A 15,847-nucleotide genomic window follows, 5' to 3' on the forward strand; every position below is an offset into this window, starting at 1 on the left:
TGTTAATCCTGCAGGTGTTTCGTCAGATTAGGCAACCCGTCAGAATTTGTAACCGAAGTGACGTTCCGTCACCGCCATCTTGCTACACCCCACATTCCTCCACCATACCTCCCAACATTTTGAGATGTGAATGAGGGACACCTACTAGCAAACGTATGTAGGCATAGGACACGCCACGTCACACCACCCTAAAGAAGAATTAACAAAAAAAAGTTAATTAAATCTACAAGGGCTTTTTTTACCACTACTATGTCTTTTAAATTGGCTTTTAAAATGTACAAATGTAGCAATTTAGAAATTGAATGAAACACTTTTTGAAAGATAAAAAGTCAATTTTATATACAACTATACAGATCAGACCAAAAGGAGGGACAAATGAGGGGGAAGGGCATTGCTCCAAATCAGGGACAGTCCCTTGAAATCAGGTTGGGAACTATGCTCCACAGTAAGGATACAGTGAGATGACGCCAAACGGACATCTTGTTACACCCACCAGACTTTTACATTCACACTTATTTTTTTACCGTAAACAGAGCTTATATGGTCAAATACAGTATCTAGAAATCCGTCGGACTGTTTAGATGTTGAATATTAAAAGCAGCGGACTTCTTGCTTTTCCATTTTGGCAAACCAGATCGGATCAGACATGGCCTAATGAGCCGTAGAGCTGGGTGTGCCGGTGTCCGCTCTGCATAAACTGAGGGGGAATGGATGTGACTTCAATCCCACTTTGTGGAAGAGGCCTTGGATTTTTTATCAGTTGGCTTTTTATGCAGTGCTGTGTTAAGAATGAAAGATTGTTGCATAATTTTTTTGTTATTGTCAAACTTTGTGTTCATGTTTTTAGAAGTATAGAAGTACCAACTGCTGCTTTACTTTCAGTTCACTACAGATCTTTGTAATTTACATTGGGTTATATGACTATACATTTCTCTAGAGTGATAATGGCCATTTAATGCGCTCCTCATCTGCCATATGCTTTGCATAATATAACGGTTTTATGTTTACTTGTACTATAGGTATGGGTTTACAAATGGCATGTATGGCATGTATCTGAACATTGTATATGAATATTTAAACATGTACATCAATGAGAGCGTTGTTTGTTTATTTTCAGGGGATTAATTACACTTGAAAACCGAGCATATGTCCTGGAGCCACAGGCTAATTCTACAAGCCGCCACCTCTTTTACAAAGCTGAACATATGAATCTGGCTTCTGGATCCTGCAGCCAGAATTCTAACCTCTCAGGCATTTCTCCGAATGACACTTTACAATACTCTGAAGATAATTTACAAAGGGTAAGCAATACACCGTGGGCATGTCACAGGCAAATAAACTGTGTTTCTCTACAATTACTTGATGCATATTATGTATACAACAGAAGGTGCCCAGTTCCCTGGATTAAAAGCATTGTCTTATCTCTTGCTAGTTATAGAGACTGAAACACAAGAGGAAATTTACAAATTTGATAGACGGATGGAACAATCGGCTAATTAGTTTATCACTCATAAGGGTGGCCCTAGGCAGGCAGACCTCTCCTGTTTGCAGCAGCTGGAGACAAGTAATCTAGTCATGGTCGATTTAGTCTCCACACTTCAAGATCCAGCGGAGACTTTTTTTAAAGTGACTCTGGCACAGATATCACAGCACAAGCAATGTAATCGGATCACTTTGTTCCCTGAGGTAACAAAATTACATTCCCAAGTAAAGACATTTCCAAATACAGTAAAACCTTGGATTGCGAGTATAAACATGCTTGTAATCCACAGCACTTGTATATCAAAGCAAATCTCCCCATAAGAAATAATGAAAACTGAAATGGTTCGTTCCACAACCATTTATTCATAAGTTTTTCAGTTTATAGTCCATATGAAAAGATTATAGCAATGTGAAAGGTTGTGTAATCATAAAATGTCCATCCACAAATGGAAGCCTCCACAAGGGGATTAGAAGCAAAATCCAGCAGGAACTACAGAATATAAGAGGAGAGGTGCCTCTAAGTGTAGCAATATGGTTACATTTAATGACAACATTTAGCAACTCGCATGGTTGATGATTAAAAGGGACATCTTAACCACTTAAGCCCCGGACCATATTGCTGCCTAAAGACCCAAGGGGTTTTTACAGTTCGGGACTGCGTCGCTTTAACAGACAATTGCGCGGTCGTGCGACGTGGCTCCCAAACAAAATTGGCGTCCTTTTTTCCCCACAAATAGAGCTTTCTTTTGGTGGTATTTGATCACCTCTGTGGTTTTTATTTTTTGCGCTATAAACAAAAATAGAGCGACAATTTTGAAAAAAATTCTATATTTTTTACTTTTTGCTGTAATAAATGTCCCCAAAAAACATATATAAAATTTTTTTTTCCTCAGTTTAGGCCGATACGTATTCTTCTACCTATTTTTGGTAAAAAAAAACGCAATAATCGTTTATCGGTTGGTTTGCGCAAAATGTATAGCGTTTACAAAATAGGGGATAGTTTTTTTGCATTTTTATTTTTTTTATTTTTTTTACTACTAATGGCGGCGATCAGCGATTTTTTTCGTGACTGCGACATTATGGCGGACACTTCGGACAATTTTGACACATTTTTGGGACCATTGTCATTTTCACAGCAAAAAATGCATTTAGATTGCATTCTTTATTGTGAAAATGACAGTTGCAGTTTGGGAGTTAAACACAGGGGGCGCTGTAACATTTAGGGATCACCTAGTGTGTGTTTACTAGTGTAGGGGGGTGTGGCTGTAGGAATGACATCATCGATCGGGTCTTCCCTATAAAGGGAATCACCCGATAGATGCGCTGCCACAGTGAAGCACGGGGAAGCCGTGTTTACACACGGCTCTCCCCGTTCTTCAGCTCCGGGGAGCGATCGCGACGGAGCGGCTATAAACAAATAGCCGCGCCGTCGTCCCGGATCGCTCCCCGAGCGGACCCGACCTCCGCATGTACCGGGGGGTCCCGATCGGACCCCCCACCCACGTCTAGCAGAGGACGTAGAGGTACGTACATGTGCCTGTCTGTGCCATTCTGCTGACGTATATGTACATGAGGAGGTCGGGAAGTGGTTAATATGCAGGCACCCGGGGTAAAGCTGTCCACATAGACCATCTCCTGCACCGCTGGCTCTCAGCACTGTCGGCCTGCAATCATGACCCTGCAGTAGGGTGATCTGAAAGCGTGGTTTGAAACGCTAGTGGAGCACATTGTGGAAGGGATGACGTCTATGGCGGTGCGGGGGATGGTCTGTGTGGACCCCGGATGCCTGCATACTTAAATGTGTCTGTTTTAATCATCAACCATGTGAGTTGCTAAATGTTGTACCTTCATTAAATGTAATCATATTGCTACACTTGGAGGCGCCTCTCTTCTCTTTTATACTCAGTTGTGACATGACGCTACTTGTATATCAAGTCAAAATGTATTAAACATTTTTGATTGCCTTGAAAAATGCTCTCAAACCAAGTTACTCTCAAACCAAAGTTTTTCTGTATGTTGAAAGGACAAATATGACATTCACTTGGAGTGGAGTCTATTATAATAAATCACCTTCTAGTTTCTAACCTCTCTAGGAGATTGCAGTGGTTAGACCTCACAACATAGTTTGTTTTATCCTTTTCCTGTTGGAGCCTTTGGTGTTCCTTCATCTTTTATAACCTGCTCTATAATAGTGGTGGTCAGCTTTAAAACTGTAGATAGCCCCATATGGCACCCACCACTCCCAGAGGACCTCACAATAGATGCATGTTTTCATGCACTGAAATGCATTAAAGTAGGCAGTCCATCAAAAATTAATGGGCTGCACTGCATAGTCAGTTTCCATCCTGCTACATTTTTGTAATGTACTGCAATGAACACCGGTGTCAATAATAGGAACTCCCAGCGTTGTTGTCAGTGGCTGCAATGATAACCCTCAGCATTCATGTTGGTGGCTGCAATAATTATCTCTAGCATTGGTGTCGGTGGCAGCAATAATTCAATGCCCACCATTGTGTCAGTGGCAGCAGCAATAACAACACCCTGCATTGGTGTCAGTCACAATAGTAACCCCCACCGTTTTGATTAGTGGATACAATAAAAAAACTTCCATCATGTGTCAGCGGGCACAAAAATAACATTCAACTTTTGATTTAGTGGATAGAATAATAGCATCCAGCATTGTTTTCAGTGTCTGCATAAACGACCCCCAGAATGGATGTCAGTGCTCATACTTTTACCCCCCCCCCCATCCACTGCTGGTCAGGGCCAGTGCTAACCCCTCTCCCTGCGTTACTGGTCAGTGGCAGTGCTGTTACCACCCCCCCTCCTTCCTCTTGGAATTACTGTGTTGCATTACTGTGTTGCTTGTCAGTGCTGTTGCCCCCCCCCCCTGCATTGGTGGTCAGTGGTTCCTCTCTCGCCCCCATCCAGTTTAGTCCAAATGCTTTACTATTGATTGGAAATTATTCTTCATGACCGTACTACAGGAGTTTTTTCAGTGCCGGGTGCTGAAATGCAGAGGGCAATCGGCGTCCAGTACTGTGCTGGTCCCCCTGCAAACACCCCACTGCATGTGTTGCAGAGATATACTAGATGTTTTTTTGCCTTGACATGTGCTAATTCTAAGCATGTGCTGGGCACACAGGGCATCGTAGCAGCTTCACTTAATTATCCAGCTGCTTCCCCCTCCCCCCACACCCCCTTCCCTGCTGTTTAATACTTGGTTTTCTCTTACAACTACATCTTTGATTCGCCCAGTAAAGCAAAGTAATAAACCTGGTGCTTGGGGCAACATAAAATTCTCTTCCCTTTCACTCACAATGAAGCACTGGGTGGGTACCCAAGTAGCCAAACACAAGACCTGACTACTTTCATTGGATGTAAGCTCCAACCAGATTGACTTGGAATCTGGCACAGTGCTTTATTTTCCCCTTTTTACTCTGGTGAACAGGGCAGTGAGTGAGTGAAGAGAAGTCCAAGATATGGGGACATTTAGGTAAACATTCAGGGCAAAGTTACAGTGCCTGCCTAAAGCCGCCTCCATTGCACAATTATTTGCTTATCCAGGAACCAGCCAATATTCCTTTCTTTATTGTAGCTTGCACAAAATACCTGGTTCTTCCAGTTGCGAGGCAAAAGCATGGTTAGATGATAGAGGGGGTGACATCACTGCTTTCTCCGGGCTCCAACGCCAGGTATTTTTACTAGAAGACAACAGTAGACCCAGGGCTTTCCAGATCTCATTAATCGGCCTTTCTTTCACATAAATCTGCTATTAGTCCCAAGCTGGCAGAGATCATCATGGCCTCCTTAAAGGGGTTGTAAAGGTACAATTTTTTTTCCTAAATGGCTTCCTTTACCTTAGTGCAGTCCTCCTTCACTTGCCTCATCCTTCGATTTTGCTTTAAAATGTCCTTATTTCTTCTGAGAAATCCTCACTTCCTGTTCTTCTGTCTGTAACAGTAATGCAAGGCTTTCTCCCTGGTGTGGAGTGTTGTGCTCGTCCCCTCCCTTGGACTACAGGAGAGTCAGGACACTCTCTACATTGCAGATAGACAAATGAGCTGTGTGTTAGTGGGCGTCCTGACTCTCCTGTAGTCCAAGGGAGGGGGCGAGCACCACACTCCACACCAGGGAGAAAGCCTCGCATTACTGTGTGGAGTTAGACAGAAGAACAGGAAGTGAGGATTTCTCAGAAGAAATAAGAACATTTAAAAGCAAATTGGAAGGATGAGGTAAGTGAAGGTGGACTGCACTAAGGTGAAGGAAGCTATTTAGGAAAAAAAATGTACCTTTACAACCCCTTTAATAATGTCCTTTTGCATTATGTAACAGAATATCTTCCAAATGCTTGTAGCTCCCTCAAATGCCAGGGCCCATAGTCGGTAGGCAAGAGGCTAGCATTCAGTCCCCTCCAAAAGCCTGGTTGAGTCTGTCGCAACTGCTTCTTGCAGTTGATATACCAAAGCATGATCAGATTATAGAGGGGGTGACATCGCTGCTTCCTCCGGGCTCCAACACCAGATATTTTGGTGGCTGCAACATAGCATGGAGCAGCAGGGGACTGCTTGAGAGGTATCTGTGGGCCATGGGGGGGGGGGGGTCTTTCCACCGCTACAATCACTTTGCCTCTTTAAATAAACTGTTCATGGAATTGTCAAAGTACAGGTTTACTTTAGGCTCCTATGCAGGTCCTCAGTATGAACTTTTTTTTCTGATGTAGTGTATATCTTTAGTTATAGATAAACTAAAAGTCTCAGCATGACCTGTCAGCCACTGAAGACACTCGGCTGCAAGCGAGGAGCCACATGATGCCAATTTCTGCAGCTGTTCAACCTTCCGTGGCTCCTTTCACAGTTTATTTTGCTTAACAACCAGCCTGTGTAAGGGTTTTTGATCTTGGCAGTTTTACTGATCAGATGTGACATTTTATTGTGCAAGAGAACAATACTTAAATGCATCTAACAAATAAAATGAGCAGCACCATAAATCCTTACGCATTCACAGGCTGGGTCCGCAGTGTAGACAACAAGTCTTTTCTAACGGTAAATGAGAAATATTACTGCCAGTTGAGCTGCCGCCTTTACCATCCAAATTAACTCTTATTTCAGGCTCATTTTCACAGTTGCAGGTAACTCTGATGCCCGCATTAGTCTGTTTTTCCATCTCCTTCAAATTAATTTCTCCTAACTTATAATAAGCAAAATATCCCTATTGCCATTTTTGCTTCCTGTGAAATAATCTTTTGAATATTTTGTTACAGACATTTAGGGCAAAAATAAACTAGTTAATAAAGCTAAACTCTGGGAAGAAAAAGGCACAAATTACTGCAACTCTGTAACCATTAATACATCCTTGAATGTTTAAAAAAAAATGCAAGCAGTGTAAGGCTCCCTTCACACGGGGTGGATCCATTTAGCGGACTCCGCTGGCTCAGCGGGCAGTCAATCTTTTGATACCCACTGAGCTGGCAGATGGCAGGTCCATCTCTGCTCACTGTGAAGGGACGGACCTGTCAGAGTCCCATTGTTCTCTATGGGGAGATCGGATGAAAACAGACAGCATGTCCGTTTTCATCCGATCTGCTGGACGGATGGCGAACGTACAGCCAATTGTCTGTTTTGAGCGGGTCTCATCAGATGGCATGTGGGTGTCAGCGGACACATCTTTGTTGATATCCGCCTGCCCATACAAGTCAATGGCAGATCCACCTGAAAAACAGACAGACCCGCTCGGATCCGCCTATCGTGTGAAAGGTGCCTAAGTACCTAAATTTGACTTTGTATCAGTCTCTTGTCCCTGTTTGTTAGAACTCCGAGAGAGAAGGAATAGGAAGAAGCACAAGAGCCAATCAGTTGTGCTGCTGTGCAGGGAGTGGGCCTAAATTTAGTTAATTTGTATTCATTTGTTTATTTAGCATACGGAATGGTACTATTTTTATTGGTTTTTGATATAATAAAGAGATGCAAGCTAAACATACACCCACTGGCCACTTTATAAGATACACCTGTCCAATTGCTTGGTAAAACAAATTTCTAATCAGCCAATCACATGGCAGCAACTCAATGCATTTAGGCATCTAGATGTGGTGACGGCAACTTGCTGAAGTACAAACTGAGCATCAGAATGGGGAAGAAAGTGTCAAGTTACTTTGAACGTGGCAGGGTTGTTGGTGTCAACACCAACAAAAAACATCAATAACTAAAGTAAACACAGAACCAAATCTCATAGAAGTTTTAGCCTTCCGAGTATTTCAAAAACTGCTGCTCTACTGGGACTTTCACGCACAAACACTTCTAAGGCTTACAGAGAATGGTCAGAAAAGAGCTCTTTCTGTATTGTAAAAAATAAATAAAATATGAGCTCTGGTATCTGTAACCCCAATAGTACAATCCATGTCCTAAAACAAAGCAGGTAAGTATAAGGGAATTTTCAAATCGGATTCCTGCTTGGAAGACCCCAAAGCATTTCCATTATACTCCGAAATCTTCATCAGGGGGATTAGGACATCTAGATTAAAACATATGTATTTAAAGAAAATGCACGGTAACAGTATGACCCTATGTATTTGTTATTTATTTCTTGTATATACACAAAGTATCATACCTTCCAAAATAGGGGGATTGAACACAAACCAGAGCAAACAAACTAAAATTCAGGCCCACAGGAGAACACGCATGCACTCACTGGGGGGACGAAGCAAGGCACAGCTACAATAAAAAGAATATGGGTTATCCATGTGCAAATCTACACAGGGGTTGTTGTGTCTAAAACAGTGCTGGGGAATGGTCTGAGCTTACCAATTTTAAGATGGTGTGTAAATGGGAGATTCTGGCAAAGTAGTGTGTCAATAGAAGGTCTGATAAAACATGCAAGAGTGTGTTGATCTGGCGTTCTCTGCAAAATATCCATAAGTGTTAAATGATATAAGAGTCTAAATCTAAGCATGTATTAAATTTCTTTAATAGGAAGGCATTGTGGCAGGCGCAACACTATAAAGTGCCTCATGCGCTGTGGCATTAGAAGAATTGTGATATCTTTTCAGTCCAACAAGACTGTCTATTACTCTGAAATTCCTCTATTGCCGTTCTATGGAAGCAGTAAGGTTTAAAGAGCACACCAAATGCTTAAAATAACTTCTTTATTAACTTCACTTTTCTTCATAGATAACACTGCTGCTCTGCAGCAGACAGTCCATGTACAAACACGTGTTAATTAAGTATCACAAAATGGCGGTTCAAATATTCAATCTTGTCATTCAACATAAAATGGTGGATATATTTCTTACTTCAGTATTTATACTCTCTCTCTCTCTCTCTCTCTCTCTCTCTCTGTAAGTTATCAAAGCATTCTCTGATTTCTCTGAAAGGTATAACTGGTTTGCAACTTGGTTTGCAGGGTTGCTTTAGTTCGGTTAGCTTGTTAAAGTGGATGGATGGATGTGACTTAGTTCGGTGGAACTACAGTTAGGGCGGTTAGATGACTTTGTGGCTTAATTCGAATGGCTTAGTTCAGTGAAACTATAAGTGAACACACAACTAGATCAGTATACAGTTCTGATCACACTATTTACTATAAGAACATAAATAACTTGTGTAACATACCTATTTAGGCCCTTGCTTCCATAAAACTGAACTTTGTATGTCTGCTCTGCTCTCTGTCTTCATGTGGAATGAATACAGCACATGTACTGTATTCGGAACCTCCCAGACAGAATGGATGCAAATGTAGCTGTGATAGGTCAAGACGCTGCTCAATGTGAGATTAGCTGTGAAGCCCACACACGATCATTTTAAATGAAGTTTTTAAAAACGTCGTTTTTTTTTCAAGCCGAAAAACGATCATGTGTACGCGGCATCACCTGTGTTGTTTTAGATCATTGATTGAACTTATTGGGGTTACTGATACCAGAGCTCATATTTGAAAACCGCATTAAAAATTTTCTTGTTTTGATATTGGATTGTAACATTTGTACCAACATAAGAAATAACTGTTTTACATTTTTGGTGTACGTACTTAATATAGCCCCTGCATTAAAGCCCTTGGGAGAAAAATTCTATAAATAACCCTTTTCCACCAATAAAAGAGACAACATTGTTGTCTTGGGGTTGGATTTACTAAATGTAATGGGGTGTATTTATTAAAGGGACATAGACTGAGCACTTTGCAAGTGCAGTTACTTCAAAGCTTAGTAAGTGAGGGAAGCTCTGCTGACTTCCATCATCATCCAATCATGTGCAAGCAAAAATGCAGTTTTAAAAAAAAATGTTCAATGCATGTGATTGGGTATCCATTGTGAAGTAAACTAAGGGAGGGTTATAACTCCTGCCATTTTTTTTGTTGTTGTTTTTTGCCAGCTGTGTTCCATTGGGGAGATTTAACTTTACTTCCTGCCACATAGCCAAAACAGGAAGTGAGAGGAAATATCTATAAATTAAAGGAATACCTTGCAAGATTTCCCTTCTCTTATTTTCTGGGGACAGCCCGAAATGATGGATTTTATTTTCATTTCACTTTTAATCATAATAGTACACAGGACTAATAGAGAGGACAAATCTCCCTAATGGGGACACAGATGGCAATACATACCCCAGATGGGTGCTAATCCCTCCCCACATTGTCCAATACAAAAACAAACAAAAAACTTTTACCTTTAGGTTTACTTTAAGTAAATCAATCTCAATGAATCTGTGTTTTTTTCTGTGTGTTTCATACTGCTCCAAAAAGCTACAGACTACTCAAAACTGGCTATTATATTTTTATATTTCTTTAAGAGCCGGTTCACACTGGGGCGACTTGGGATCCGACTTGAAGTCGCCTCAAGTCGTCCCAAGTCGCGCTGTCGAGAAAAACAATGCAAGTGAATGGGAGCGGTGTTAGTCGCTCCAACTTCAAAATAAGTTCCTGTACTACTTCAATCCGACTTGTAGGCGATTTGTACCCATTGATTTCAATGGAAGTCGCCTCCAAGTCTGATCACTGTCTTAAAGGGGTTGTAAAGGCAAAAATATTTTCCTCTTAAATTAAAGTCTGACAGTAGCTGATAAAGTAAAAAGTAATGTTTTGCATTATAACTAGTTTGATACCTGTTGAAATCAAGCTGTTTTATTCATCTCCAGCACTCCTGAATCATTATTCTCACTGACTTCCTGGTTTGCGGTGCGCATTCATTCTTGCTACATCATGGCCTAATGGGAACTATAGTTCCCATTAGGCTTAGCCTCCATGCCTGTGAGGGATAAGAGAGCATCTTTATGCAGGGCTGTAGTCATAGGGAGGGGGTGAGCACATTCTGCTTTCCACCATGCAAAACGGCTCAGATGCTGGTGGAAAGCAAGAAGAGGAGAGACAGGAAATGGCATTTTCAAACCTGGATTACTGTATTTTGGAGGTCAAAAGGAAAAACGAGGTAAGTAATATTTAAATGCTCTAGCTGACAGCAATCAATTGATCTAATAAAAAACGAACCTTTAGTGTTCCTTTAACTGAAGCGACTTTCCAGGAAGATAACATACATTTCTCAGGCAAACCTCTCCCTTCCCCTCCCTCCCCTAGAGCTGATTGTTGTTTGATTGGCCATTGGAAAGTCTCCTGTCCTGGAGACGACTTCAAGTCGTGTTGTAAATCGCCCCAGATCGCCCTGTGGTTCATGCTCAAGTCGCGTCGAAGTCGCCTCTGAAAGTCGCGCTGGAAGTCGTGTCGCCCTAGTGTGAACCGACTCTAAAGGTGCTGATGTTTTATTCAGATTGAAAATCAAAGTGTAATACAGATGAAACGGGCAGCTATAGGGGATAAGGGATGAATGGGGTAAATGGCAAAATAGAAAAAAGATACAGGAGGTGGGGTACAAACACAGTATCATCCACATAGAGAATCCAAATCGGGGTGCACTTGGGGGAAAAATGTACACTGGACCCAGTAAAACTATGTTTGTCTGAACAACTCTTTGGGGGGAGTTTTGCGAGCGCAATGCTTGCATAACGCTCCTAAACTTAGAACATGGACCAGATGCTGCTCCTAATTCAATTATGTATTTTTTTATATTTCTTACCACATGCATGGACCACTACTTATTTAACTCATGCATTTAATTATTTATTTCCTTTTGTGAACTGAATTTAACACCATTTTATGCAGTATTTACCGAGCATTTTGAAAGTTTTGAAGTAAATACCACAAAACTGCATAACGAATTGACATTTTCAGCATCGCATACGATATTTAGGCAATATGTGTCTGATCACCTTAATACCACATGCATACCACGTGCTTTCCTAATGGAGCTCAATATATTTTTACTTGGAACAGGGTAAGCTGAAAGAATTTGGCCCTGGATGAGAATTGAGTTTGTTCAGTTGTAGGGGTCTGTAAGTGATTAGAGGTTATACTGGGGCCTACGTTTGTGTATTGTCCTTTGATATATTACTTTGATTTATTTAATTACTGAAAGATAACATATGGTTGTGTATTTGTTTAAAAATGAAAAATAAAGATATGGAAAGAGAACCGTTGTAGAAGCACAATTAAATACATTTGGCTGATGATGAGGGGATTGTTCTATTTACAAAGCAACTTTTGACCCAAAGGCATCCCTTAAGATTGTATTGTGATTGGTCAGGACCATACTAAGATTGTGCACAGGGTACTATATAACCGAAGGCTGGTCCTGCTTAACTTGACCACAAATATGCTCTGTTATGCATAACATGCTTGACCTCTTTATAGTCTTAGTTCAGTACTGGTTTTAACCACACAATTTGGCTGCACAGTGATTTAGACCTTGTGCAAAATAAAATAATTGTACTCCTCATGTAATAAAATAAATTCCTTTAATATTTCGCAGTGGTAGGCTTAAGAAATGCAATCAGATAATCAAAAGACTGGGAAGAATGCACAAGCGTCAAATTAAGTGTAGTGCAGCCCTCAAAATGTAACTCGTCTGCTCGCATTTTGCGAGTAAATTTTGAGGGCTGGCGAGTGTGGGCTGCTTGGGAGCGGGGGGGGGGGGCGAGCAAGGAGAGGAGAGCAGAGCCGCGGCGTTCAAACCGCGGGGAACATTACAGCTTTCAATTCAATAGCTGTGTTCCCACAGCGCGCGTCTTATACAGCCCCTTCCCTCTTGTACGGGAAACTTTGATAGACATATCACCCATCCCAGGATTGGATGGGTGATATGTCTATCAAAGTTTCCCAGACAAGAGGGGAGGGGCTGTATAAGACGCGCGCTGCGGGGAACACAGCTATTGAATTGAAAGCTGTAATCTGCCCCGCGGTTTGAACCATTCGGCGGCGGCTCCTCCTCTCCTACCCAGCACAGGTAGGATGCAGGGGGGGAGAAACTCTGGCTGCAATGTGTGGGGGGGGCAGGAACTCTGGCTGCAATGTGGAGGGGAGGATCTCTGGCTGCAATGTGTGTGGGGGGGGAGGATCTCTGTCTGCAACTTGTGGGGGGGGATCTCTGGCTGCAATGTGTGGGGGGAAGGAACTCTGGCTGCAACGTGTGTGGGGGGGAAGGAACTCTGGCTGCAACGTGTGGGGGGAAAGGATCTCTGGCTGCAATGTGTGGGGGGAGGATCTCTGGCTGCAATGTGTTGGGGGGGAGGATCTCTGGCTGCAATGTGTTGGGGGGGGAGGATCTTTGGATGCAATGTGTGGGGGGGAGGGATCTCTGGCTGCAATGTGTGGGGGGAGGGATCTCTGGCTGCAATGTGTGGGGGGATCTCTGGCTGCAATGTGTGGGGGGGGAACTCTGGCTGCAATATGTGGGGGGAGGAACTCTGGCTGCAATGTATGGGGGGGAACTCTGGCTGCAATGTGTGGGGGGGTCTCGGGCTGCAATGTGGGGGGGGAACTCTGGCTGCAATGTGTGGGGGGGTCTCGGGCTGCAATGTGGGGGGGGGGAACTCTGGCTGCAATGTGTGGGGGGGGGACTCTGCCTGCAATGTGTGGGGGGGAACTCTGGCTGCAATGTGTGGGGGGGACTCTGGCTGCAATGTGTGGGGGGGAACTCTGGCTGCAATGTGTGGGTGAGGGGACTCTGGCTGCAATGTGTGGGTGAGGGGACTCTGGCTGCAGTGTGGGTGAGGGGACTCTGGCTGCAGTGTGGGTGAGGGGACTCTGGCTGCAGTGTGGGTGAGGGGACTCTGGCTGCAGTGTGGGTGAGGGGACTCTGGATGCAATGTGGGTGAGGGGACTCTGGCTGGAAAATGGGGACATTTTGCTGCATTGGTAGACATGGGCAGGCTGCATTTTTGGGCACGTATAAAGTTGTTGTTAATATTTATTTTTATAACTTAATTCTACATAAACCATTTAAGTGTAATTTCATGAGATTTATGAGGGCGTGTCTAGGGGCGGGATTATGGGGCGGGACATGGTAGGGGTTGGGCAGGGAAACTGGTGGCAAGTATGCCTTGAGGCCTGGCTAGTAGTTCAGGACTTGAAATTTTGAGCCCTGGTGTAGTATATATGAATGTTTAATGGGGATAAAAAGACTTGTACTCGAGTTTAAAGGGGTTGTAAAGGTACAATTTTCTTTCCCTAAACGGCTTCCTTTACCTTAGTGCAGTCCTCCTTCACTTGCCTCATCCTTCCATTTTGCTTTTAAATGTCCTTATTTCTTCTGAGAAATCCTCACTTCCTGTTCTTCTGTCTGTAACTCCACACAGTAATGCAAGGCTTTCTCCCTGGTGTGGAGTGTCGTGCCCGCCCCCTCCCTTGGACTACAGGAGAGTCAGGACGCTATCTACGTTGCAGATAGAGAAAGAAGCTGTGTGTTAGTGGGCATCCTGACTCTCATGTAGTCCAAGGGAGGGGGCGAGCATGACACTCCACACCAGGGAGAAAGCCCTGCATTACTGTGTGGAGTTACAGACTGTATACCGCTCCTTCCCATTTAAAAAAATGGGAAACTGCGGCAATACTGCACGCAATGCGCCTCTGCAGAGGCGCATTGTGGGCGGTATTAACCCTTTATCGGCCGCTAGCGGGGGTCAATACTGCACCGCTAGCGGCCGAATCCCACGGCAAATCCCACGCTATAGCGCCGCTATTTTTATCGGTGTTATACCGCCACCGCGGCTCCCGCCCCAGTGTGAAAGGGGCCTAACAGAGTGTGCTAGGAAGACAATGGAGATACAAAAAAATATCTAATTAGGGTGTTAACCTCTATTTCCTCATTCAGGCTTAGATAATCAAAAGAGAAGCCGGTCTCCTTTCGGAAATTTCCTTGCCCTTAGACTATTTGGTCAATTCACAAATCTGGAGCCTGCTTTCAGTAATAAAAGAAAAGCCATGATAAAGTAAAATAAACAGCAAAAATAAGAGCTGTTCGTGTAAATAATTATGTTTCTAAATACTGGCAAAAGTTGCGAAATAAAATTTTCATTAGGCTTCACCCAGAGTTTGTGCCGTTCTGTAATACTTCAGAAAGTGTTATCAATTGTAGACTGTACACAGAACTCATCCAGCCATAGAGTGTGTCCTCCAGAACCATTGTAATATAAATATAGGCCTGGAACAATAAAGAGAATGATTAGTAGCAAGAGGCTTTTAAAAATAACAGAACTGTTAAAATATCAGTCAAGTATGCTGGCAGATGTTTAAAACAAGATTATTACCATGGATATTTGTAGAACAAAAACAAATTGATTTAGACCCCTTTCACACTGAAGCCTTTTACAGCGTTTTAGCGTTCAAAATAGCGCTATTAAAACGCTCATAAAACGCTCTCCATGAATCTCAATGGACCCTTTCACACTGAGTCCTGCAAGCAGCATCTTTGGAGCAGCTTTTGGGCCCTGAAAAAAAAATGCTCCAAAAACGCCCCTCTCCATTGAAATGAATTGAAAGCGCCGTAAAAACGCCTTGCCCTTTCACAGTGAGGAGTTGCACTGGCGGGGCGTTGAGAAAAGTCCTGCAAGCAGCATCTTTGAAGCAGCTTTTGGGCGCTGAAAAAAAATGCCCCTCTCCATTGAAATTAATTGAAAGCGCTGTAAAACGTCTTGCCCTTTCACTCTGAGGCACTACAAAAATGCCCCAAAACATTAGGGTCTTAGCAGTGCTTTACCAGCGTTTTTCGGGCGCTGGCATTGTGAAAGGGCTCTGTAAGCGCTCGGGCTTTCAGATTGGGATTGCAGATGAGGCTTCTTTCAGGCGCTTTACAGGCTTTTTTTAACGCCAAAGAGCCTGAAAAAAGGCTTGAATAACGCCTGAAAAACGCCCCAGTGTGAAAGGGGTCTTATTCTCATATTTGTTTCTGGTAAAAGAACTGCCTTCTAATTCTTTCAATGTGTAGCACTACCCCAGAGGAGCTGCTGGTTTGTTTTGGGTCTACGCTCTGGATATCAACCCCTAGAATTGGCTC

General features: G+C 43.0%; 1 protein-coding gene across 1 annotated transcript in view; it reads left to right on the plus strand.

The window, feature by feature from the left end:
* Positions 1–15,847, plus strand: part of ADAM12 (ADAM metallopeptidase domain 12) — a 706,349-nt gene that overhangs the window by 380,928 nt on the left and 309,574 nt on the right. Inside the window, exon 6 of the mRNA XM_040361428.1 lies at positions 1,118–1,301. Coding sequence (XP_040217362.1) covers positions 1,118–1,301 — 184 coding nt within the window. The remainder of the gene's footprint in view (positions 1–1,117; positions 1,302–15,847) is intronic.

The sequence above is a fragment of the Rana temporaria genome, chromosome 8 (genome assembly GCF_905171775.1).
Source record: "Rana temporaria chromosome 8, aRanTem1.1, whole genome shotgun sequence".
NCBI lineage: Eukaryota > Metazoa > Chordata > Amphibia > Anura > Ranidae > Rana > Rana temporaria.